Here is a 23,496-nt window from a genome sequence, read left to right on the forward strand (position 1 = left end):
CCAGAGAGCACATGACCCACCCAAGGACTCAGGGCTGTGGAGAGCAGCGTGGGAGCCGGGATAAGGCTCTTCCTCTGAGTCCATGGCTCTCTGTCTCCTGGGGCTCATGGAAGATGGGGACTGACGAGAGATGGGCAGGATCAGACTGGATGGAGGGTTCAAGGCCCTCAAGGATTTCTCACCTGGAAGGCATTGCTGGCAAACCCCAGGCCCAGCTGCCGGCAGACCACCATGGCCTCCACGATGCCCCAGTTCTCGCCGCACACTGTCCCCCACACGAGGGACCCGTTCCTCTCCACCAGCACCTCCACTCGGCCCTCATAGGGGTTTCGGCCCCCGTTCAGGCGCAGCTGTGGAGAGAAAGGAAGGCAAGATTGCCACGAGGGGAAGGCAGGCTGATGCCCCTCCGTACTGCCCTCAGTCCCCATTTCCCCAAGGCAGGGGGTCCTACCTGCGACACAGATCCCGCAGCATCGCTGAGAGCCTACTGTGTGCCGCAGGCATCGTGCCCAGCATGGTCTTCTGTATTCGGCCCCCCTCCCCCACCGCACCGCAGGCATCCTGGGGTCCTAGAAGCCTGTGCAGCTGGGGAGGCCCACTGATCCCTCTGAACAGCACAGCAGAATCTGCTTCTGCTGCCCATGTGCCCACCAGGGGGGCTGCTCTTAGATCAGACACTTGGAAGGTTGCCGCCAGAGGCCTTAAAACGGTAGAATCCCCTGACTCTTTCCTGGACCCTTTTCTCCTCGCCACACCTCCTGCCCCCGGGTTCCAGATCCTGAGGCCATCTCCTCCCACAGCGTCCCCCGCTGTCCCTCCCCCGCAGAACTCTCTTCTGAGACCCATACAGCCAGCTGCCTGTCCCACCGGGCACCTCGGAGACCCCAGATCTAACTTGTCCTCTTTTCTCTCTCCACCTAAAGCTGTGCTCTACCTCCCCCTCGTTCCCTATTTCAGCTAAAGCCACTACCGTCTGTCCCAGGGGCAGCACGCCGTGTAGCGTGAAAGCAGGCATCACAATAGGTAAATGATAGGACACAGCTGTGTGCCCATAAAACCCTATATACAAAAATAGGCAGAGGGATGGGTTTGGACTGCAAACTGTAGTTTGCCGATCCCGAACCTATTCCGTTAGACAAGCCAGAAACCTGGGTGCAATCCTCAGCATCGCCTTCTCTCTCATCCCCCCACATCCCGTCAGAATCTTCCTCCGTAGATTTTATCTCCCAGGTCTCTCTCCGACATGCCCTCCTCCCTCCAGCTCCATCCATCCTTACCCTCTCGTCCCAGGCACCATCACCTCTCACCTGAACCAGCCCTCCCCACCTCCTGTTGCCTCTCCTCTTGCCTTCACTGACCCATTCTCCACGCAGAGTCCAGAGTGACGTTTGAAAAACACCCAAGCGCGTTCGTCCCCTAGACACGTCCATGGTTTCCCATTGCTCCACTACTCCCCTCTGCATCCTAATCACGTGTCTCTCTCCTCCCTGTTCTCCGACCTCCAAGGGCACGGCCTTCTTTCAGTTTCCATGGCTACCTAACTTTCTTGACCATGTCACACCGTAAGTCTCATTTCACACTGAAGCCTATTATATACGGAGGCCCTTTGGCCTGGCTGGTCCCACTCATCTTTCCAATCCTAGACCCAACGGCGCTTCCCTCCGGTGGGGGTCAGTGCCCACTTACACAGTCTATCACTCCCTCTACATCTCCTTCCTAGCATTCTTGACAATTACAGTCAAGCTAATTCACAATTTAACGTCTGTCTCCTCTGCTAGATTTTAAGTGCCAAAGAGCAGAGCTGTATTTGTCTGGTTTACTGGACGATCAATAACTAAGACAGCACCTCCCACATGTTAGGTATATGCCAAGACTATTTTTGGAATGGATGAATACACGATCAGTCTTATGGAGTGAAAGCGTGGACCAACTTAAGTGAGCCCAAGCAGGGAGATCTGGAATTTGCGGAAGGGTTCTGAAACTGCAGCCTTTCATCCAGATACCTTACCCTGCTTTCCTTTATGCTTCTAACAGTTCATTCCTTTGAGATAAGGTATAACACTTCCAGGAATCCTCAGCTGTTTGTTTGCCCGTCCTTAGCAACAGCACGACACCTCAGTCACAGGTCGTAATTCTTACGGACTTAGGGGCTGGGAGGGTCACCGAGGTCAGCCGACAGACAAGCCGAGGGCAGACATGATACTCGATCTACCTGCCACGGTTGTTGAGCGGATGCATAAATGAGGTAGTTCATGTAAAGTGCTCAAACAGGGCCTGGCACCAAGTGAGTGCCAAGAACTATCAGACATCCTCACAGCAATGATCATCGTTAGGGTGGGAGTCCCAGCAGAAAGCAAGCCTCTCTTCAGGGGAGCTAGAAGAGGTCAGAGCAGGCAGGAAGGGGGCTGGCCTTCGGGAGGCAGACATTTGTCTTCCTGGGTGGCTCTGGGCTGAAGGAAACCCCGATGAAGCTGGACACTGGACACTGGATATGCACTGTACATCAGCCATGACTAACATATCTTTGGATCTATGTAAAAACACAAACAGGTAAGATGGGAAGAGCCATCAAGAAAGTCCTAGAAGAAGGGCTTCCCTGGTGGCACAGTGGTTGAGGGTCCGCCTGCAGATGCAAGGGACACGGGTTCGTGCCCCGGTCCGGGAAGATCCCACATGCCGCGGAGCGGCTGGGCCCGTGAGCCATGGCCGCTGAGCCTGCGCGTCCGGAGCCTGTGCTCCGCAACGGGAGAGGCCACAACAGTGAGAGGCCCGCATTAAAAAAAAAAAAAAAAAGGAAGTCCTAGAAGGGCCTGAAGTTCAGCAGGGGGCAAGTCACCCAGCTCCAACATGCAGGGGAAGGCCAGCAGCCCTTGGGCAGGGTGCGCCTTCAACCCATCCGGGATATCTCTAGAGGTAACTTCAAGCCATCCCCTCTGCTTATTTGAGTCCTAATACAGGCCTGTATTGTACCATATACTTCCTTTATGTGCTAACTGAACTCTGCCAGTAATGCTGGCACCTTCTGAGAGATGAAATGAATTGTGCGTAGTTCACAGGATCCATTCATTCATCCGGTATTTATTGAGCGTTTACTATATGACAGGCCCAGTGCTTAGTGCTGGGAAATTCACAGGCAGACTTTCAGAGCGCTTATCGTGTCTCTAGAGGCCCTGTGCAAGCCCTTTATGGACATTCGGTCCTCACAGCACCCCTAGGAGGCAGCAGTACCATGTCATCCAAATTTCACAGATGAGAAAGTAGAGTCTCAGATACAGTGTCTCTTAACCATCATGCTAGACCACCTCCAAACCATGCACGTAAGCCCCCTTCTCCAGGGATGCCTTTGTCCCAAAGCAGGGACCACCAAGCCAGAACTGGGGACCGACTCACAGTCAGGATGGAGAATGGAGCACTGCTGCTGGGAGGTTGGGGCTCTGAAGCCTGGGCTTATGTTCTGAGGCTTTTCCTGTCCACTGGGGTCAGACTGAGCCCTGAGGTTTAGGATACTCACTAAGGCACCCAATTTTGTGCCTTGTGCAAACCATCTCCGGTCGCCTCTGAGTCGCTACAGCCTTGGCAAGGAGCGGTCTGCCACCCCCCACGCATGTCCCCTCTCCCCACCCGCCTGGCGCCCTGAGTCTCCGGCCTCCTGGCCCGAGGACACTCTGTGTCCTGGATAGACAGACAGTGGGGACTGTGATGGCGACCGCAGGCCTCTCCTCTCGGCCTCAGGCTGAGCCCTCTAACAGCTTGTGTCCTGATTGAGGAGCCTTGAGCCTCCCTTCTCTTTGGGAGGTCCAAGTCCTTTCCCCTTTCCCTCGGTGTGCTTTCTAGAATCTCACCGCCGAGCCTGGTGAAGCTGCAGGCCGGCACAGGGATGCACCCTGGGGAGGTGGAGGCCGTGAGTGAGGACCCCTCCCGTGGGCCAGGTTGGCACTGAAGTTCGGAACGCCAGTGGGCGGTGATGATTAAAAGCAGAATGACGATCGGTTCAAGATGTCGGAGTAGAAGGACGTGCGTTCACTCCCTCTCGCGAGAGCACCGGAATCACAACTAACTGCTGAACAATCATCGACAGGAAGACACTGGAACTCACCAAAAAAGATACCCCACATCCAAAGACAAAGGAGAAGCCACAATGAGATGGTAGGAGGGGCGCAATCACAATAAAATCAAATCCCATAACTGCTGGCTGCGTGACTCACAAACTGGAGAACAATTCCACAGAAGTCCACCCACTGGAGTGAAGGTTCTGAGCCCCACGTCAGGCTTCCCAACCCGGGGGTCCGGCAATGGGAGGAGGAATTCCTAGGGATTCAGACTTCAAAGTCTAGTGGGACTTGATTGCAGGACTTTGACAGGACTGGGGGAAACAGAGACTTCACTCTTGGAGGGCACACACAAAGTAGTGTGTGCATCGGGACCCAGGGGAAGGAGCGGTGACCCCATAGGAGACTGAACCAGACCTACCTGCTAGTGTTGGAGGGTCTCCTACAGAGGCGGTGTGGGGGGGGTGGCTGTGTCTCACTCTGAGGACAAGGACACTGCCAGCAAAAGATTTGGGAAGTACTCCTTGGCGTGAGTCCTCCCAGAGTCCACCATTAGCCCCACCAAAGAGCTGTGTAGGCTCCCGTGTTGGGTCACCTCAGGCCAAACAACCAACAGGGAGGGAACCCAGCCCCACCCATTAGCAGACAAGTGGATTAAAGTTTTACTGAGCTCTGCCCACCACAGCAACAGCCAGCTCTACCCACCACCAGTCCCTTCCATCAGGAAACTTGCACAAGCCTCTTAGACAGCCTCATCCACCAGACGGCAGACAGCAGAAGCAGGAAGAACTACAATCCTGCAGCCTGTGGAACAAAAACCACATTCACAGAAAGATAGACAAGATGAAAGGGCAGAGGGCTATGTACCAGATGAAGGAACAAGATAAAACCCCAGAAAAACAACTAAATGAAGCGGAGACAGGAAACCTTACAGAAAAAGAATTCAGAATAATGGTAGTGAAGATGATCCAGGACCTTGGAAAAAGAATGGAGGCAAAGATCGAGAAGATGCAAGAAATGTTTAACAAAGACCTAGAAGAATTAAAAAACAAACAAACAGAGATGAACAATACAATAACAAATGAAAAATACACTAGAAGGAATCAACAGTAGAATAACTGAGGCAGAAGAACGGATAAGTGACCTGGAGACAGAATGGTGGAATTCACTGCCGCGGAACAGAATAAAAAAGAAAAAAAGAAATGAAGACAGCCTAAGAGACCTCTGGGACAACATTAAACACAACAACATTCACATTATAGGGGTCCCAGAAGGAGAAGAGAGAGAGAAAGGACCCGAGAAAATATTTGAAGAGATTATAGTCGAAAACTTCCCTACATTGGGAAAGGAAATAGCCACCCAACTCCAGGAAGCACAGAGAGTCCCAGGCAGGATAAACCCAAGGAGAAACACGCGAGACACATAGTAATCAAATTGACAGAAATTAAAGACAAAGAAAAATTATTGAAAGCAACAAGGGAAAAACAACAAATAACATACAAGGGAACTTCCTTAAGGTTAACAGCTAATTTCTCAGCAGAAACTCTACAAGCCATAAGGGAGTGGCATGATATATTTAAAGTGATGAAAGGGAAGAACCTACAACCAAGATTACTCTACCCCACAAGGATCTCATTTAGATTTGACGGAGAAATCAAAAGCTTTACAGACAAGCAAAAGCTAAGAGAATTAAGCACCACCAAACGAGCTCTTCAACAAATCAAAAGGAACTTCACTAAGTGGGAAACACAAGAGAAGAAAAGGACCTACAAAAACAAACCCACTGAGCCTGCGCGTCTGGAGCCTGTGCTCTGCAACGGGGGAGGCCGCAGTAGTGAGAGGCCCGCGCACCGCGATGAAGAGTGGCCCCCACTTGCCACAAATGGAGAAAGCCCTCGCACGGAAATGAAGACCCAACATAGCCAAAAATAAATAAAATTAAAAAAAAAAAAGCAAACCCATAACAATTAAGAAAATGGTAATAGGAACATACATATCGATAATTACCTTAAACATGAAAGGATTCAATGCTCCAACCAAAAGACACAGACTCGCTCAATGGATACAAGAACAAGACCCATCTATGTGCTGTCTACTGAAGAGACCCACTTCAGACCTAGGGACACATAGAGTCTGAAAGTGAGGGGATGGAAGAAGATATTCTTTGCAAATGGAAATCAAAAGAAAGCAATACTCATATCAGTTAAAATAGACTTTAAAATAAAGAATGTTACAAGAGACAAGGAAGGACACTACACAGATCAAGGGATCAAGCCAAGAAGAAGATATAACAATTATAAATATATATGCGCCCAACATAGGAGCACCTCAATACATAAGGCAACTGCTAACAGCTCGAAAAGAGGAAATCAACAGTAACACAATAATAGTGGGGACTTTAACACCTCACTTACACCAATGGACAGATCATCCAAACAGAAAATTAATAAGGAAACACAAGCTTTAAATGACACAATAAACCAGACAGATTTAATTGATATTTATAGGACATTCCATCCAAAAACAGCAGATTACACTTTCTTCAAAAGTGTGCACAGAACATTCTCCAGGATAGATCACATCTTGGGTCACAAATCAAGCCTCAGTAAATTTAAGAAAACTGAAATCATATCAAGCATCTTTTCTGACCACAACGCTTTGAGATTAGAAATCAATTACAGGGAAAAAAAAAGATAAAATACACAAACACATGGAGGCTAAACAATACGTTACTAAATAACCAAGAGATCACTGAAGAAATCAAAGAGAAAATCAAAAAATACCTAGAGACAAATGACAATGAAAACACGACCATCCAAAACCAATGGGATGCAGCAAAAGCAGTTCTAAGAGGGAAGTTTATAGCAATACAAGCTTACCTCAAGAAACAAGAAAAATCTCAAATAAACAATCTAACCTTACAACTAAAGGAACTAGAGAAAGAAGAACAAACAAAACCCAAAGTTAGTAGAAGGAAAGTAATCATGAAGATCAGAGCAGAAATAAATGAAATAGAAACAAAGAAAACAATAACAAAGATCAATAAATCTAAAAGCTGGTTCTTTGAGGAGGTAAACAAAATAAATAAACCATTAGCCAGACTCATCAAGAAAAAGAGGGAGAAGACTCAAATCAATGAAAAAGGAGAAGCTACAACAGACACCGCAGAAATACAAAGCATCCTAAGAGACTGCTACAAGCAACCCTATGCCAATAAAATGGACATCCTGGGAGAAACAGACAAACTCTTAGAAAGGTATAACCTTCCAAGACTGAACCAGGAAGAAACAGAAAATATGAACTGATCAATCACAAGTAATGAAATTGAAACTGTGATTAAAATTCTTCCAGCAAACAAAACTCCAGGATCAGATGGCTTCACAGGTGAATTCCATCAAACATTTAGAGAAGAGCTAACACCTATCCTTCTCAAATGCTTTCAAAAAATTGCAGAGGAAGGAAAACTCCCAAACGCATTATGTGAGGCCACCATCACCCTGATACCAAAACCAGACAAAGATACTACAAAAAAAGAAAATTACAGACCAATATCACTGATGAACAAAGATGCAAAAATCCTCACCAAAATACTAGCAAACAGAATCCAACAACACATTAAAAGAATCATACACCATGATCAAGTGGGATTTATCCCAGGGATGCAAGGATTCTTCAATATATGCAAATCAATCAATGTGATACACCATATTAACAAATGGAAGAATAAAAACCATATGATCATCTCAGCAGATGCAGAAAAAGCTTCTGACAAAATTCAGCACCCATTTATGATAAAAACTCTCCAGAAAGTGGGCATAGAGGAAACCCACCTCAACATAATAAAGGCCATATATGACAAACATAGCAAACACCATTCCCAATGGTGAAGAACTGGAAGCATTTCCTCGAAGATCAGGAATGAGACAAGGATGTCCATGCTCACCACTATTATTCAACATAGTTTTGGAAGTCCCAGCCACAGCAATCAGAGAAGGAAAGAAAGAAAAGGAATACAATTGGAAAAGAAGAAGTAAAGCTGTCACTGTGTGCAGATGACATGATACTATATAGAGAGAATCCTAAAGATGCCACCAGAAAACTACTAGAGCTAATCAATGAATTTGGTAAAGTTGCGGGATACAAAATTAATGCACAGAAATCTCTTGCATTCCTATACACTAATGATGAAAAATCTGAAAGAGAAATTAAGGAAACACTCCCATTTACAACTGCAACAAAAAGAATAAAATACCTAGGAATAAACCTATCTAGGGAGACAAAAGACTTGTATGCAGAAAACTATAAGACACTGATGAAAGAAATTAAAGATGATATAAACAGATGGAGAGATATACCATGTTCCTGGATTGGAAGAATCAATATTGTGAAAATGACTATACTATCCAAAGCAATCTACAGATTCAATGCAATCCCTATCAAATTACCAATGACATTTTTTACAGAACTAGAACAAAAAATCTTAAAATTTGTATGGAGACACAAGAGACCCCGAATAGCCAAAGCAGTCTTGAGGGAAAAAAACGGAGCTGGAGGAATCAGACTCCCTGACTTCAGACTACACTATAAAACTACAGTAATCAAGACAATATGGTACTGGCACAAAAACAGAAATATAGATCAATGGAACAGGATAGAAAGCTCAGAGATAAACCCACACACCTATGGTCAACTAATCTATGACAAAGGAGGCAAGGATATACAATGGAGAAAAGACAGTCTCTTCAATAAGTGGTGTTAGGAAAATTGGGCAGCTACACGTAAAAGAATGAAATTAGAGCACTCCCTAACACCATACACAAAAATAAACTCAAAATGGATTAGAAACCTAAATGTAAGACCAGACACTATAAAACTCTCAGAGGAAAACATAGGAAGAACATTCTTTGACGTAAATCACAGAAAGATCTTTTTTGATCCACCTCCTAGAGTAATGGAAGTAAAAATAAACAAATGGGACCTAATGAAACTTAAAAGTTTTGCAAAGGAAAGGAAACTGTAAACAAGGTGAAAAGACAACCCTCAGAATGGGAGAAAATATTTGCAAACGAATCAATGGACAAAGGATTAATCTCCAAAATATATAAACAGGTCATGCAGCTCAATATTAAAAAACAAGCAACCCAATCCAAAAATGGGCAGAAGACCTAAATAGACATTTCTCCAAAGAAGACATACAGATGGCCAAGAAGCACATGAAAAGCTTCTCAACATCACTAATTATTAGAGAAATGCAAATCAAAACTACAATGAGGTGTCACCTCACACCATTTATTATGGGCATCGTCAGAAAATCTACAAACAACAAATGCTGGAGATGGTGTGGAGAAAAGGGAACCCTCTTGCACTGTTGGTGCAAATGTAAATTGATACAGCCACTATGGAGAACAGTATGGAGGATCATTAGAAAACTAAAAATAGAATTACCATATGACCCAGCAATCCCACTACTGGGCATATACCCAGGGAAAACCATAATTCAAAAAGACACATGCACCCCAATGTTCACTGCAGCACTATTTACAATAGCCAGGTCATGGAAGCAACCTACATGCCCATCGACAGATGAATGGATAAAGAAGATGTGGTACATATATACAATGGAATATTACACAGCCATAAAAAGGAACGAAATTGGGGCATCTGTAGAGACGTGGATGGATCTAGAGACTGTCATACAGAGTGAATTAAGTCAGAAAGAGAAAAAGAAATATCGTGTACTAACGCATATATGTGGAACTTAGAAAAATGGTACAGATGAACCAGTTTGCAGGGCAGAAATAGAGGCACAGATGTAGAGAACAAACGTATGGACACCAAGGGGAGGAAGTGGTGGGGGTGGGGTGGGGAGATCGGGACTGAAATATATACACTAATATGTATAAAATGGGTAACTAATAAGAACCCGCTGTACAAAAAAAAATAATTTAAAAAAAAAGCAGAATAAGTTTTAATTGGGTTTATCATTATTTTTTATCTCCCTACAGACTGTGCCCTGTGTTACTAACTGCACTGGGGGCTGATAGCTACCTCCGCTACCCCCTTCATAGGCCACTGCCCCCCCAAACTGACTTCATTTTGTTGCCCCAAGGTCAGTGAAAGATGAAGATGGGGGAGCCTAAAGAACCCACAGTTCACACTTTGTCCCACTACCAGAGAGCAGTGGGGCCCCAAGATTAAGTCTCAATGTGAAGGCTCCTGTCTCAAGGGCTCTCTCTGGGAGGGCCCCTGTCCTTTGTCCAACACTGCCTGTGCAGCCAGAGTTTGTTGGCTGTGTGTTCTTGTCCTAGGTTTTAGAGCCAACAGAAGTCTGAGAGGCTCTTGCTAAAGAATGTGGCTGCACAGTGACTCCAGGGCAAGGAAAACTTGGAGTCACCAGTGGCAAGCTGGGGCCTCTCCTTGAAGCACTTCCAAAAGCTCCAAGCTGTGGCCGTGCGTCCAAGGCTAAGCAAGCCTGGAGCAGCCTCCGTAACAGGGAGCAGGGTTCCATCACCCCGGGAGGAATCCAGGCACCTCAAGATGCATTGGAGGCCTTTTCTCATTTTCTAGAAAACTGTGGAGGGAACAAAAGAGGCCAGCCATGAAGTTCAAATTCAGCCCGGGACACAACTCTCTATTTCCAGGGCCCCTGTCCTGGGTGTCCCATTCTGGAAGCAGCCTGGCTCAATGCTCTGACTCTACCAGCATTGGTGGAACCCCAAGAGGCCTCGGGGTCAGCCAGGAGCCTCTGGCCTGCACCCTCTCCACCTCATTACCTTTCAAGGATGCCAGGAGAGGTCAATCCTCCTCCACTGTTTTTTTTAAAAACAACCCAAGGTATTTCTTTTTTCCTATTCCTTTGATTCTTGGTGGCAGCAGTATGGGGTTTGAAAGAAGGGAGCGAAGTGCAGGCACCTGAAGTTTTCTGAGCGTGAATAGGGAAAACAAAACACCCACTTCCAGCCAGTGGGGCATGGTGAGGCCGCCCTGTGTTTTGATAACGTTGTGGTTCACCAGTCCCACACCTATTTTTGGAGGTGGCGGGTAGGAAGTGAGGTAACGCAACCCAGATGTTAACATGAAAGCAAGCACGGGCATTCTCCAACTCACATTCCACATGTGGGCTTGGTCCTGCTACCCAGTCAGGGCCAGGCTCACAGTTCAGAAGGGAACTAGAGGTCAGCAAAGGTGCCAGGGCCCCTGCGTGGATTAGCTCGCCTGGTAAACCCACCTGCCAGTCCCAGAGCCTCCCTGCCTTGGCGTCTCACCCCAGCAATGAAAGAAACGCAGCTCTGCTGTGGCTGGATGGACAAAACCACCCGGTTCCAAGTCTCTGAGTTTTACTAGTCATTCAATAGAGAAGTCAATTTCCTAATGAACTGCGGGCTGGAAGGGAAGCTAGGAATCACCTCTCTCACCTCTTTATTTTCTGAGGAGAAACTGAACCCTTAAAGAGATTCATTAAGGAATCAGCTAGTGCGTGATTGTCATGAACTGACTTGTGTCACCCCCCAAATTCATATGCTGAAGCCCTAACCCCCACGTTAGTCCAAATGTGACTCACTTGGAGGTAGGGCCTTTCAAGAGGTAACTAAGGTTAAATGAGATCATATGGATGGGCCCTAATCCAATAGGACTGGTTTCCTTAGACGAGAAAGAGTCACCAGGGTTGTGTGTGCACGGAGGAAAGGCCATGTGAGGACACAGTGAGAAGGCGGCCATCTGCAAGCCAAGGGGAGAAGCCTCAAGAGAAACCAACCCTGCCGACACCTTGATCTTGGACTTCCAGCCTCCAGACTATGAGAATACCAATTTTTATTGTTTAAGCCACCCAGTCTGTGGTATTTTGCTATGGCAGCCCCAGAAAACTAACACAGTGATAAAGCTTGGGAGTCTTGATTTTTCTGCTCAGCGGCGTTACCAATGCCCTTGGGAGCCCCAAGGCAGGCCCTGCAGAAGCCTGGCCCACTGCCATGGGAGACGGCTCATACAGCCCACAGGGATTCCTTTCAGAGGTGACATCCTTCTTTTCCTTCCCGGGGGATAGAAATGGCAGATCCAGGCGTACAACTCTCCCATGCCCTGTGCTTGAGCACTGCGCTCATCTTTTAGAGCCTGGAGGGCCCACGAAAGGGTGAGGGCTGTTTGTGCTGCGAGTGTGGTGCCCCACTGGCATGACTGGCCACGTGGGCAAGCTCAGCTCCACCCACCATAAAACCCTTCTGGAAAACTTCACTTTCTTTGGCCTAGGTCTTTCCTTTGCGTTGCAAACCCCATTCCACCCAAGTCCGATCTGTCTGAAGAGGATGGTGCCCCAGCATACGGGGACTCTTGGCACGTCAGTTTTTATGGCTCTGTTACGGCCTTCCTGGAACGCTGCTCAGCAATTACAGACGGCAAGCCCTCCCTGCAGCTGTGGGGCTGTGGCCCACGCTCCTGCTTACCCCCAAGCAAATGCCTGGCTTGGCTGAAGGCTGTTGGGTTCACATTTTTGGCCCCATTGGGCGGTGAACTGTTGTGGCTGACCAATCCAGTAGTGCCTTTGACATGCTGGTGCCAAGGTCAAGAATCACCGTCAGAGCAAGCACCTGGCTGGGGAGCCACTCTGTGCCCTGATGTATCTGCATTTGCTCATTAAAAAAATAAGCCTTCAAGAAGTTCTTCCAATGAGCCAGCCCTGTACCAAATTCATGGTTTAGTGAAGAGCATTAAATAGGGTTTACTGGGCCTTTTTGTAGGATTGGATAGACGACCTCCTGGCAAAGAGGAGCTCATCCTGTTGGCTACCCCTGTGGGAAAGGTCACCCACACGAGGGGACACGATGCAGGTTTTTAGAGACGCCATCTCAGGAAGGGAGGGATGTGTCTCGGACATAACGCTGTAAAGGTTCCCTTTTCTTTCCCTCTGGAAGCCAACATACAGTCTTCGGTCCCCAGATACTATCTGTGTTGTGCTTAGATCTGTGTGATTCGCGGACCTGCTGTAATGTGGTTCCTCTGGGTTCTTGGAAAGGGCTTTTGCCAAGGGCACCACAGGTGCTGTACACCTTGAATCCCTCGCAGGAAGGACTGAGTTACAATCACCCTGTATGTCCAGCCCCAGTGCAGGGCGCGGCGCACAGTGGATCCCCAGCATCTGCCAGTAAGGCCAGTAGAGCTCATCCACGTGTCTCTTCATTTCGCTCCTCCTCTCACTGTTGGTGACGGTCACCAACAGTGAGAGCAGCAGAGCCTGACAACTTTCTGAGCTCATCATCAGAGCACCCTTCTACCACCTGTTGGAAAGCTTTAGCCTGAGGCCATCTGGTCTACATTTTCTGGGGCTTCAGTGACCACAATATAACAGAGTTCCCTCTGGGAGTCCAGGCTCCTTACCCTTTTCTGGAAGCCCATGGCGGGGATGTTACATCTCACACCAGCATCTTCTTCATGGTTGCAGCCCTGAGACTCAGCATTGAACTTGCAGTCTATGATGGACTTCTCATTCCCGGTGCACTCGATTTCATTGAGGTGGATGGGTCCTATCCCTGGGGATGGAAAATGCACATAGGCTATGAAACCTTCTAGGATGGGAAAGAAAGTTCCAGACAATAAGAACATGCCTCTCCCATCCTCAAAATCCTCCCAACCACCTCCTATAATCAGCTTGATGACCCAGGCCTCTTCTACCTAGAGAGAATTTTTTCTTGTCTTGGGAATCATTTCTTCCATGAGAAGAAACAAAAGTTGCTACTAACTTGTGTGACCTTGACCAACTCACTCAGCCTCTCTGAATATCGTTTTCTCACTGAAATAAAGGGGTTGGACTAGAGGACAACATTCCATGCACTGATGAATCCGAAAGGGGTGACTGTCACTGTGTAGTCAGGCTCCCCGCAGGAAAGAGATAGCATTCTCAAATTGGATGATCTGAGTTAGAGAAAGAGATTTTAAAAATAAAGTTATGGACAGAGCGTGGGGAAATCACAGTGGACAGTCCAGTACTTGTGGGCTAGTAATCCTGGGGCACAGAGGTCACCCCCAGGCCTGCAGGAGTAAAAGGAGGTGCCGATATCTGGCCCAGGAGAGCAAAAAAGCCATGTGGGGAGACCACCTTTGAAGAGCCGTTACCCTCCGTGGAGGGACACAGTGGCCCACAAGGAGAGTAAAGACCTGACCCCTCCACTCTCCCCACCTCCAGTCTCCCCCAGGGCTCTCAGCTGGCCACACCCAAGCCTGCCTCCCAGGACCCTGGACCATGTGGGCAAGGCAGAGAGTGGAGCCGTAAGGGCAGACGGAAGACATTCAGCAAGGACCTCTAGTGTGCACGCGGGAAGCTTCCCTTACAGGCACCGGGGTCACAGGGGGAGCCTCCCACTGCTGGGGAGAGGAAATTCTGTCTGTCCGGCATTCAGCTCAGCTCGGCTCACAGATCCACCTCTCCTCTGTCTAGCCCATCAAGATGGATCCAAGTCCAGTTCTTTCCGGGAGCTCCTGACTGCCTGGAAGCCCACCTTGGACCCTGTCTTGCCCTGCGTTCTCCTCTCTCTCCTGGTCCTTGCCACCCTCCTCTGGTTCGGGTCGGTCCCTCAGCACCCAAACGTGCTAAAATCTCCCATCTTTACAACGACCCTCCCCTGATCCTACACCTCCCTCTGGCCTGTCACGTTCCTTCCCTTCAGGGAGAACTTCTTGAAAGACTCATCTGCTTTTGTCCTTTCTCATTCCAGCAGGAGGGCCTTCTCCAGCCTGTTTTTCCGCCAGCACCTCCGCATCTCAGGAAGTGGTACCTCCATGCACCTGGCCGTTCTCAGCAGAACCCAGAGGCACCGTCTCCTCCTCCTTTATCACAGACAAGCAATCCTTCACCACGTTCTGTGCGCTCCCCGCAAATCTCAGTGCTTTCCATTTCTGCCACCACGACACCAGTCCAACCCTGTCCTCTCCCAGTAGGATGAATGAAATAGCCTCTAGTCTCCCTCCGGCTTTCTTAGTCCAAAATATTTGCCACGCACAGCCCAAGAGATCTTGAATCATGTCACCCCCTGTCTTAAACCCCTGTGATGGCTTCTCACTGCACTTCAGGGTAAAATCCACAGTCCCCAAATGGTCCGACCAGAGACAGGCCTCCACTTAGCGTTCCAGCTTTGCCTGCTCCTCCCTAGCTCGGCCACGCCAGCCTCCCTTTGGCTGTTCCATTGAGCCAAGCATTCCCCTCCGCCTGGACCTTCCTCCTCCTCAGCAGCGAACTCCTGCTCATCCTTCAGGGCTCAGCTTTGATGCCACTTTGACGGCACAACCTTTCTGAGCCGCATCTAAGCTGGGTCCCCTCGGGTAGCCTCCACTGAGCACTCTGCTTCGCACTGCACTCAAGCGCCTCCCTGTTCAATGTCTGTCTGCTTCCCCACTGGGTTGGAGGCCCCACGAGGGCAGGCACTATGTCTGTGTGCCTTGTGAATTCCCAACAAGAGCCTGGCAAACAGGAAGTGTTGCAAGCAGCATCTGAATGGATGTCCTTGGCTTCACTGAGTCCCTGCTGACGTCAGCCTCTGTGCCAGGTGCTGGGGACCCACAGAGGAATTAAGGCAGGCCCTGCCGTGACAAGCTCACTGTTAGTGCCTGGGGGAGGCAGACACTTACACAAAGACTTGTAATATCATGTGGTAAATGATAAAGATGGAGGTGACTTCCTGTGCTTTGGAGTCCAAAGGAGGGACCCCCGGCTCTTGGTTTCTGGAGACACCTGGTATCTAGGCTCACTGAGCCCCAAAATTAAATTCCAGGAGCAACCCACTGTGACAGGTAAGAGCCAAGTTTCCATTTCCTTGGAAATTCATAAATGATGAAGCTTCCAATTCCTTGGAATTTTATAAAATTTATAAAAACACATCGGTCACTGTGGCTGGAAATACCCAAGGACTCAGAGCGGAAAGGCTATGCAAAATACAGATCCCCAACAGAGATGCTGAAGTAAGCAGAGCCTCAGCTCATGAATTAAGACGGGCTCAGAAACACAGAGCAACCTTGGATTTGAGTATCCAGTTAGAGCAGTGGCTTGTTTCATGATTGTGAGGAGAGTGATGATGGTGATAATGGCAATGATGACAGTGATGACGGTACTGGCAGTAATGATGACGGTGTTGGTGGTGATGGTGATGATGATGATGATGGTGATGATGGTGATGGTGATGATGATGATGGTGGTGATGATGATGACTCCATGTCCAACCTGCTAGAACGATGTTATGGACTTGGGACCCACAACTCTGCAGGTTGCCACCAGATTTTGAAGATCACAATAGAATAGACTAGGACAACGCACAGCCTTTTGCATGTTATAAAGGTAAGCATTGTCTCCAGAGACTTATGTTTCAGCTTTACTTGCATGTGCTGGCAGTATTTCTGATGGGCGGTTTCAAGCAAAAGGGTTTGAAAGGCACTGCTCTGGAGCTGCCCCATCCAGCGCAGCAGCTGCCACCTCGCCGAGCCCTTGGAACGTGGTCAGTCCAGACCAAGATGGGCCGTAAGTGCAAAACGCATCCTGCATTTCAGAGAGTCAGTACCCTACCTGTGAACTATCTCATCAAGAGCATTTATATTGATTACATGTTGAAATCATAATGTTTTGGAAATATTATATATAATATTAAGGAAAATAGATTATTAAAATGAATTTCATCTGTTTCTTTTTTTTGCAGTATGCGGGCCTCTCACTGTTGTGGCCTCTCCCGTTGCAGAGCACAGGCTCCGGACGCGCAGGCCCAGCGGCCATGGCCCACAGGCCCAGCCGCTCCGCGGCATGTGGGATCTTCCCGGACCGGGGCACGAACCCATGTCCCCTGCAACGGCAGGCAGACTCCCAAGCACTGCGCCACCAGGGAAGCCCCATCTCTTTCTTTTTATTTGTTCTTTACATGGCTACTAGAAAATGTTAACATCACATATGTGGCTCACATTATATGTCTGTTGGACAGCGTGGGTCTGGAGTGTTGGAATTTCTTTACCAAGTGTTTGTTCAGCTCACCCTACTTATGCAACTGGAACTAATTCATTCATTCCTTCCTTTTTTTTTTTTTTTTTTGGCCACACCGCGAGGCTTGTGGGATCCTTTAGGTCCCCGACCAGGGATCCAACCCGTGGCCCCTGCAGTGGAAGCGCGGAGTCCTAACCACTGGACTGCTAGGGAATTCCCTCATTCATTCATTCCTGATAAAATGAATGTCTCCAGAAGACTATGAGAAAGGCATGGTGGGAGCCAGTTGTGTGAACAGACAGCTGGAGTTCAGATGTGTACAGGGGACCTCAGAACACAAAGCACAGTGCCTGACTCTGACCTAACATCCATGCTGGTGATAAGAACAGGTCTCAGAATCCCAGGAGGCTGGACAGACAGAACCTCAGACACCGTGAATCCAGGGAAGGATCTGAGACCCAGAAGGTTGCTCAAGCTCACCGAGCATGTAGGTGGCAGGGCCAGGACCAGGACTCAGACTGCCCGCCCCTCAGCACTTGCCCTTTCACTACCCTCGCTGTGGGTGTGGTAACTTGGTCCACCAGCTAGAGGCAGGGCTGAGGATGGACCCTGACTCTTCTGTGGCATGACATCAAATGTGGACTTTTCCCTTTCTGCCTACCAGAGTTGACCTGCCCAATGTGGCAGGAGATGATACATCATCCAATGGTTCTTTCAAGGACAGCATTGAAAATGCCAAATGTCTCTTTCTCCCAGAGTCCCGTGGGCCCTGGGAAAATTCTGGCTGCTCTGGGCAGTGAAATAATTAGGTCAAATAGCACACACCCATGATAAACGGAATGTTTATGTCATCTGGGGCTTGTTTCCTCCTCAGAATGAGTGGTCTTTGTCCTGCAGGCCTGGGGAGACCACAAACCAACACATTACCTAATTAGTACAATGGACTGTGGGAATATTTGAGATTCAAGGGAACTGCAAAGAGCTCACCACGACAGGGGAGGAGAAAGATTGTCACTGGGTCACTGACGGCTGGCACAAAGCAACGTTCTAGTCCACCCTAGACCCTCAAACTTCAGTAGACCCCAGGAAGCTTGCAGGGATTGGAGGTAGAGATGCTCTGAATGTGAGCAGGCTGAGACAGGTGGGTAGAAGGGAGAAGCGCACATCTGAGAGTTAGAAGACTCGAGTTTCAATCTTTCTCTGCCACTAACTATAGGTGTGACCTCAGGCTCGCTCTCCAGAGCCTCAGATTCCTCATCTGTTGTACGAGATGACCTCTGAGTTCTTCTGTAGCAGCGCCATCTATGATTCCAAGACTGTCTCTAGGGTCCACTGGGCTGTTATTTCCTCCAGGTTGTGGCCAATGACCTCACCATACTCCTTTCTGTGGGGTGATGGTGTTATTCCTGACAGTGTGGAGACATCCTCTCCTCACGGGATAGGACAGCCCACCCTCGTCTGCAGCCCACTCTCCTCCCTCCCCACCCCCTCCCAACCACGGCAGCCCCTGGTCTGCAGCAGCCTCCCTGGGGGTCAACACTGAAAAGATTCCTGAAGATGACCGGTTTCCTTTGCTCAACACACAAAGTCCCCCTGGGTGGGGTGGGGTGGGGTGCTGGACGCTCGCTGGGCTGCAGAGTCTGTTTGGGGCAAAGACTCCACCCCCTGCAGGACCAGGGCTGGCACAGGGCAGTGGTCTTCATGGGGGTCGGGAGGGGAAGTTATCTGTTGTGTTGCCATGTCATGTTGACAACATTCCTCTCAACAGGGTGACCTGCTTGAAAGCCTCCTATACTCTTGTTCTTTGCTCAAAGGAAAGATTTGTTTGAGACACTTAATAAAAACCAGGCCCCTTCTTTTGTTAGCATCTCATGACATTGGGAGCAGGGCATCCTGTTCCCAGTCTCTGGCGACAGGGAGAGAATGTTTGTGGTGCTAACTCAGGGTGGAAAAGTAAGATGACATGCAGGATTCTTTTGTGCCTGGGGTGGTCCATAGCCTCATGAATTCTGAGGTCTTCTCCTGGGGGAAGGACCTGGAAATTCCAGCTTTTTCAGTGGGGCTGTGGGGAGCATTGGGTTAGGAATTGGGTAGACCTCCATTAGAATATTCATTGGGTGCTAATATGCTGTCTCATCTTGGTCGTTTACTTCCTTCTCTGGGTCTCAGCTTCCAAATCCATAAAATGGGCACTCAATATTCCCTAAGGCCCTTCCAGCTCCAACTGCCTGGGGAGAGGCCTGGGATTGTCTAACAGAGCAGCAGCTGCTGGAGGGAGGAGGCAAAGCAGGAAGAGCCTGGAAAGGATGAGGCCAGCCAGCCCCCACTGGGCTCCCCATGTGACACTTTCCGTGAAGAGAGCGCACAGAACGTCCTCCCCACGCCTTACCTTGCCCCAGCCGGGAGCCTGTGATGGCCTCTTTGGCGCTCCCGAAGCCCAGCTCTCTGCAGACCACGCTGGCGGACACCAGGTCCCACTTGTCGTCGCAGACGGTACCCCATTCTCCGTTCTTGAGCACCTCCACGCGGCCCTCCCCGACATTGGCACCTCCTCTCAACCGCACCAGGGGTTGCTGAAGAGACACATGGTCCTGCTGAGTGCAGCTCACTCCCCTCCTTTCCCAACCCCTCCCCACTCCCGGGACCCAGGCTGGGAGCTGACAGTGCTCGATCTGCGATCTGCGTGTGTGCCCGCGGAGGGGTGGAGGCCCGCATGCTCACTCTGCGAGGTCGGCTCGGCGGTGCGCTCCCTTTGCAGCCTTCTCGTGGACCTTTCGTCCTGGGCCACTGGGGAGCCCATCAGGGACCCTCAGCAGCTGATCACCCCACCCCATACTTGCTCGACGACCTTAACACCAACACTTCCCTCCACCCCCTCACTCCAGAACCTCAAGCTTCAGAGCTACAGAAAGAACCTCCTACCCCCAAAGTCTGCAGACTCCAAATGGATCATAATTCTATCCTGCTTGTAACAGCGTGCTGCGGTCTAGCCCCGGGGGAGATTCCAGGGCGCTAAACGGACCAACCACAAGGATCCTGCTCTGCAGGCGGATGAGAGGCAGGAGAGAGAAGACGGAGAGTGAGCGGGCGGGGCCCCACTGAGGCGGCCAAGACTTGGGGATGGGCCGTGGCAAGGGGGTGGAGAGCCTCCCACTGGTGACGTCCCACATCGGTCCTGCAGCTGGGCTCATGACCAGTCGCCACTCCAGCTCCGCCACTCCGATTCTACTCCACGTCTAGATCTGCCCAACTCTTCAGAAGGTGCAGCCCCACCAGATATGCAGAGAGTGGGTGGTTATAGTTTAGTTATGCCTACTTGCTCACTGACAGCCTGGAAGCCTTATCACCTTATGGGCTTATTTAATTGCACAGGAGTAAGACCTACTCTCCAGCAGCATCTTAATCCCATTGGATTACACCTTACAAGATGGGAGATGGGTCATTTGACTCCATCTGCCCACATGCCCTGCTTTGCATCCGTTTCTGTGCGTGTGTGTGTGTGTGTGTGTGTGTGTGTGTGTGTGTGTGTGCTGGGGTGGGGAACTCAGAAGGCTGTGAGGCTCTGAGCTATTGCTGATGCCATTTGATTCAATACAGAAGGAGTAAGGGGTGACTGTGCAGCCCTTCTGTGTGTGTTGGATCAGACCAGAGTCATTGTTCTACTCTGGCCTGTGCAGTCCACAGCCCTGGACTCCCTTCATCACACCCACTGATGGTCTGGAAGAGGCAGCCCTGGCTGGAGGTGGTGTTTTTCAAGCATTAACATACAGCAGTCATCTCGAGGGCCAAGGCATCAAACAAGAGCCTGTGTCTCCAACCTCCAGCCAAGGTCCCCACCCAGATTTACAGACCTCAGGGACAGACCCTGGCACTAGAGGGAGAAGAAAAGAGGGACAGGGAGGGGTGCAAAACCCACACTGGCTTCGAGAAACTTTAGTCTAGCTTTAGAAAACAAGACAAATACAACTGCTGGCCCCAGCCCCTGACTGTTGCAGAACCGTGACCTCTCCCTTCCCCCATTTCCTTTCCTAAGCTCTCTAGCTGGATGTCAGGGTCCCCTTCCCATGGAGCGGACCATCCGTGACTCAGGCGTAAGGCAGAGTCCCAGATAACCTTACCCTATCTGGCAGAGGCCAGGATGAGTCAGCTGGCCCTGGAGGAAAGAAGGAAACCAAGGGAAAATGTGATGTAAGCCTTTCTTGCTCTTTTTTTTGGAACTGGTTTGGTATGAGTTTGATTCCTTTGCTTTCAACCACACAGTAAGAGGAATTCCAAAACAGTAGGACCTGGTATTCTGGATGACACATGAGGAAAGCTCAGAGGCTCAGGCTGAGGCTGTGGCTGTCCAAGCACATGGCAGTGGGGGGGAAGTGAGGGGCTGCAGGCATGCCTCTGTGGCCTGGCTGCACACGTGTGATGTGTGGTCAGGTCTGTGCAGTTTGGAAGCCCTGGTGGGGACGGAGGGGGACGGGGCTGGCTTCCGGACGGAAGTGCCAGGAAGACACCCCAAAGAGTTCTCACACCCTCCGGTTGATGCCTGGGCTCGCTGTGTTCACTTCGCTCCTTTGGTTTAAGGGTTCTTCTTTTGTCCAGATATGCCACCCCAGCCTGGGAGGGGGCACCCAGTGTGGCTTATTGGCTCCTGCCCGGGTTTCTCGATTCCACTGGGTGAGTGTTATCAGCCCCTGTCCAAGAGCAGGTCATCAGATGTTGATGGACAGGAGAGATTGGAGAGGGCAGGGGGGTAGATAGGGGGAGAGACATGGAGAAGGGACAGTAGACACGGAATGAGGCTGCCTCAGCTTGGGGAGGGGTTGCTACTCCTGCCTTCCACTCCACCCCCCTACCTGGACCCGCCTGACACACCACCTGCCCCCATCAGAGTTTACTCTCTCGTCTCACCCCTAATGTGATCGGAGCTGACATGGAACCTGTCCTGGCCCAGGGGACCGATTGCCAAGTAATTCGGTTTCGTCTGATACAGGGAATCAATCCCTACTAAATGATTAGCTCTCTTTCCTAACCATCCTTCTGCTCTTTCCAGGTGCTCTTCCCACCCACCGGCCCGTATTAGCAGTTTTCAGAGTATGCAAATCGCAGAGACACTTTGTGGATATATGAAAAGAGGAGCATAGGAAATAGAAAAGCTGCCTAATGACTTTCAGGGGAAGACAGAAGAGTGCACTTTCTCGTCTTCAGAGGATGTGTCAAGCCTGCCAATGGCTGGGCTAGTTCGCTTGTCCTAAGGAATCAGTCAGTTGAAGCGGGGATGTAATTGATGTGAACAGACGTACACTGACATCTCTTGAATACACCCACACGCACACACACTGGCTGGTTCACAAACGTATAACGTGATAACGGGTACAGATAACACAGACGTGGGGATGGTACGTTTCCATTTACTATCACGGTGACAACTTTTAAAAATGGTGACCCTTTCTGTTGCAGAATAAACCAAAGCTCGTTGGAAAGTTGCTGATTTCACGTGCTTTTGACGGTTGGATCATTTTTCCAAAGGCTCCAGGATGCTTGATTCCTCTGGGAATTGTGCAGGAGCCCCAAGTGGCCACCCCCACCCTTCATGCGGTCCACACGGAGCCTGTGACGTCAGTAATGAGTCATGTTCCTCTCCAGTGTATCTGTCCCCCACAAAGGGGACGCTGGCCTCAGAATAGAGCAGCAGTGGAAGGACAGGTAGGGGTGCTAATGATTAGGGGCAGGGGCTCAGCTTCTTGTCACACCCTAGAGGTGGCATCTATCGGAGAGGCTGGCCCTGACGGGTGTCCTCTGCCTTCCTGCCCTCTAGAAAAGTGGTCTTCATTTCCTTGCTGTCTCTTGGGGTCCCTCTCTGCTCCCTTAACCACCAGACCTTCCCCTCAGGTGCCAAGTGGCCGAATCACCTGCCCCATCCTCACCTCTGGCTTGTAGGCTTTCCGGAATCTTGAGGGTCCATCAGGGCTGAAGACCTGGCCAGGCACACAACTCACCACGGCCGGCAGCCCGTTCTCACAGGTGATATTCTTGACAGGGTCCAGCGACACCTGAGGACCCAGCCTGCAGCTGGAGATGTGGGCCTCCGTGCCTGTGCAGTCCATGGAGAACGGCCAATAGCGCTGCTTCTTGCGGGCGGCAAACATTCTGCAGAAGGTAAGACGGGGCAGGTGACCAAGGCATCATGGTGCCCACCCCTCCCTTCTTCCACAACTGGGCATTGGACCAGCCATTGTGCCAGCTGCTGGGGATCTGGTGGTGGAACCAGAGAGGCACGGTCCCTGCTCTTGGGATTCAGTCCTACTCCAGACCGAGCTCTGCAGGGTGCACCTGCCAGCACTCACTGAACATTTGGTCATGCTGGGCCCGCGCTGGGCACTGTGGAGCAGGACCCGGAAGGGCAGTGGTGGCCTCCTGCCCACAGGAAGCTCACATTCTAGAAGACAAGGGACTAACCGAGTGTAGTGAGATAATACTAAAGTCTACAAATACAAAATGCAGAAA

General features: G+C 49.9%; 1 protein-coding gene across 1 annotated transcript in view; it reads right to left on the reverse strand.

Annotated features, from left to right (window-relative positions):
- The window catches only part of LOC115864894 (lysyl oxidase homolog 2), a 102,412-nt gene that overhangs the window by 20,516 nt on the left and 58,400 nt on the right, over window positions 1-23,496 (reverse strand). The window contains exons 5-8 of the mRNA XM_030879021.2: window positions 22,917-23,139; window positions 19,388-19,571; window positions 13,422-13,573; window positions 183-350 (exon numbers count right to left, since the gene is read on the reverse strand). Coding sequence (XP_030734881.2) covers window positions 183-350; window positions 13,422-13,573; window positions 19,388-19,571; window positions 22,917-23,139 — 727 coding nt within the window. The remainder of the gene's footprint in view (window positions 1-182; window positions 351-13,421; window positions 13,574-19,387; window positions 19,572-22,916; window positions 23,140-23,496) is intronic.

Source organism: Globicephala melas, chromosome 6, assembly GCF_963455315.2.
Source record: "Globicephala melas chromosome 6, mGloMel1.2, whole genome shotgun sequence".
NCBI classification, from domain to species: Eukaryota; Metazoa; Chordata; class Mammalia; order Artiodactyla; family Delphinidae; genus Globicephala; species Globicephala melas.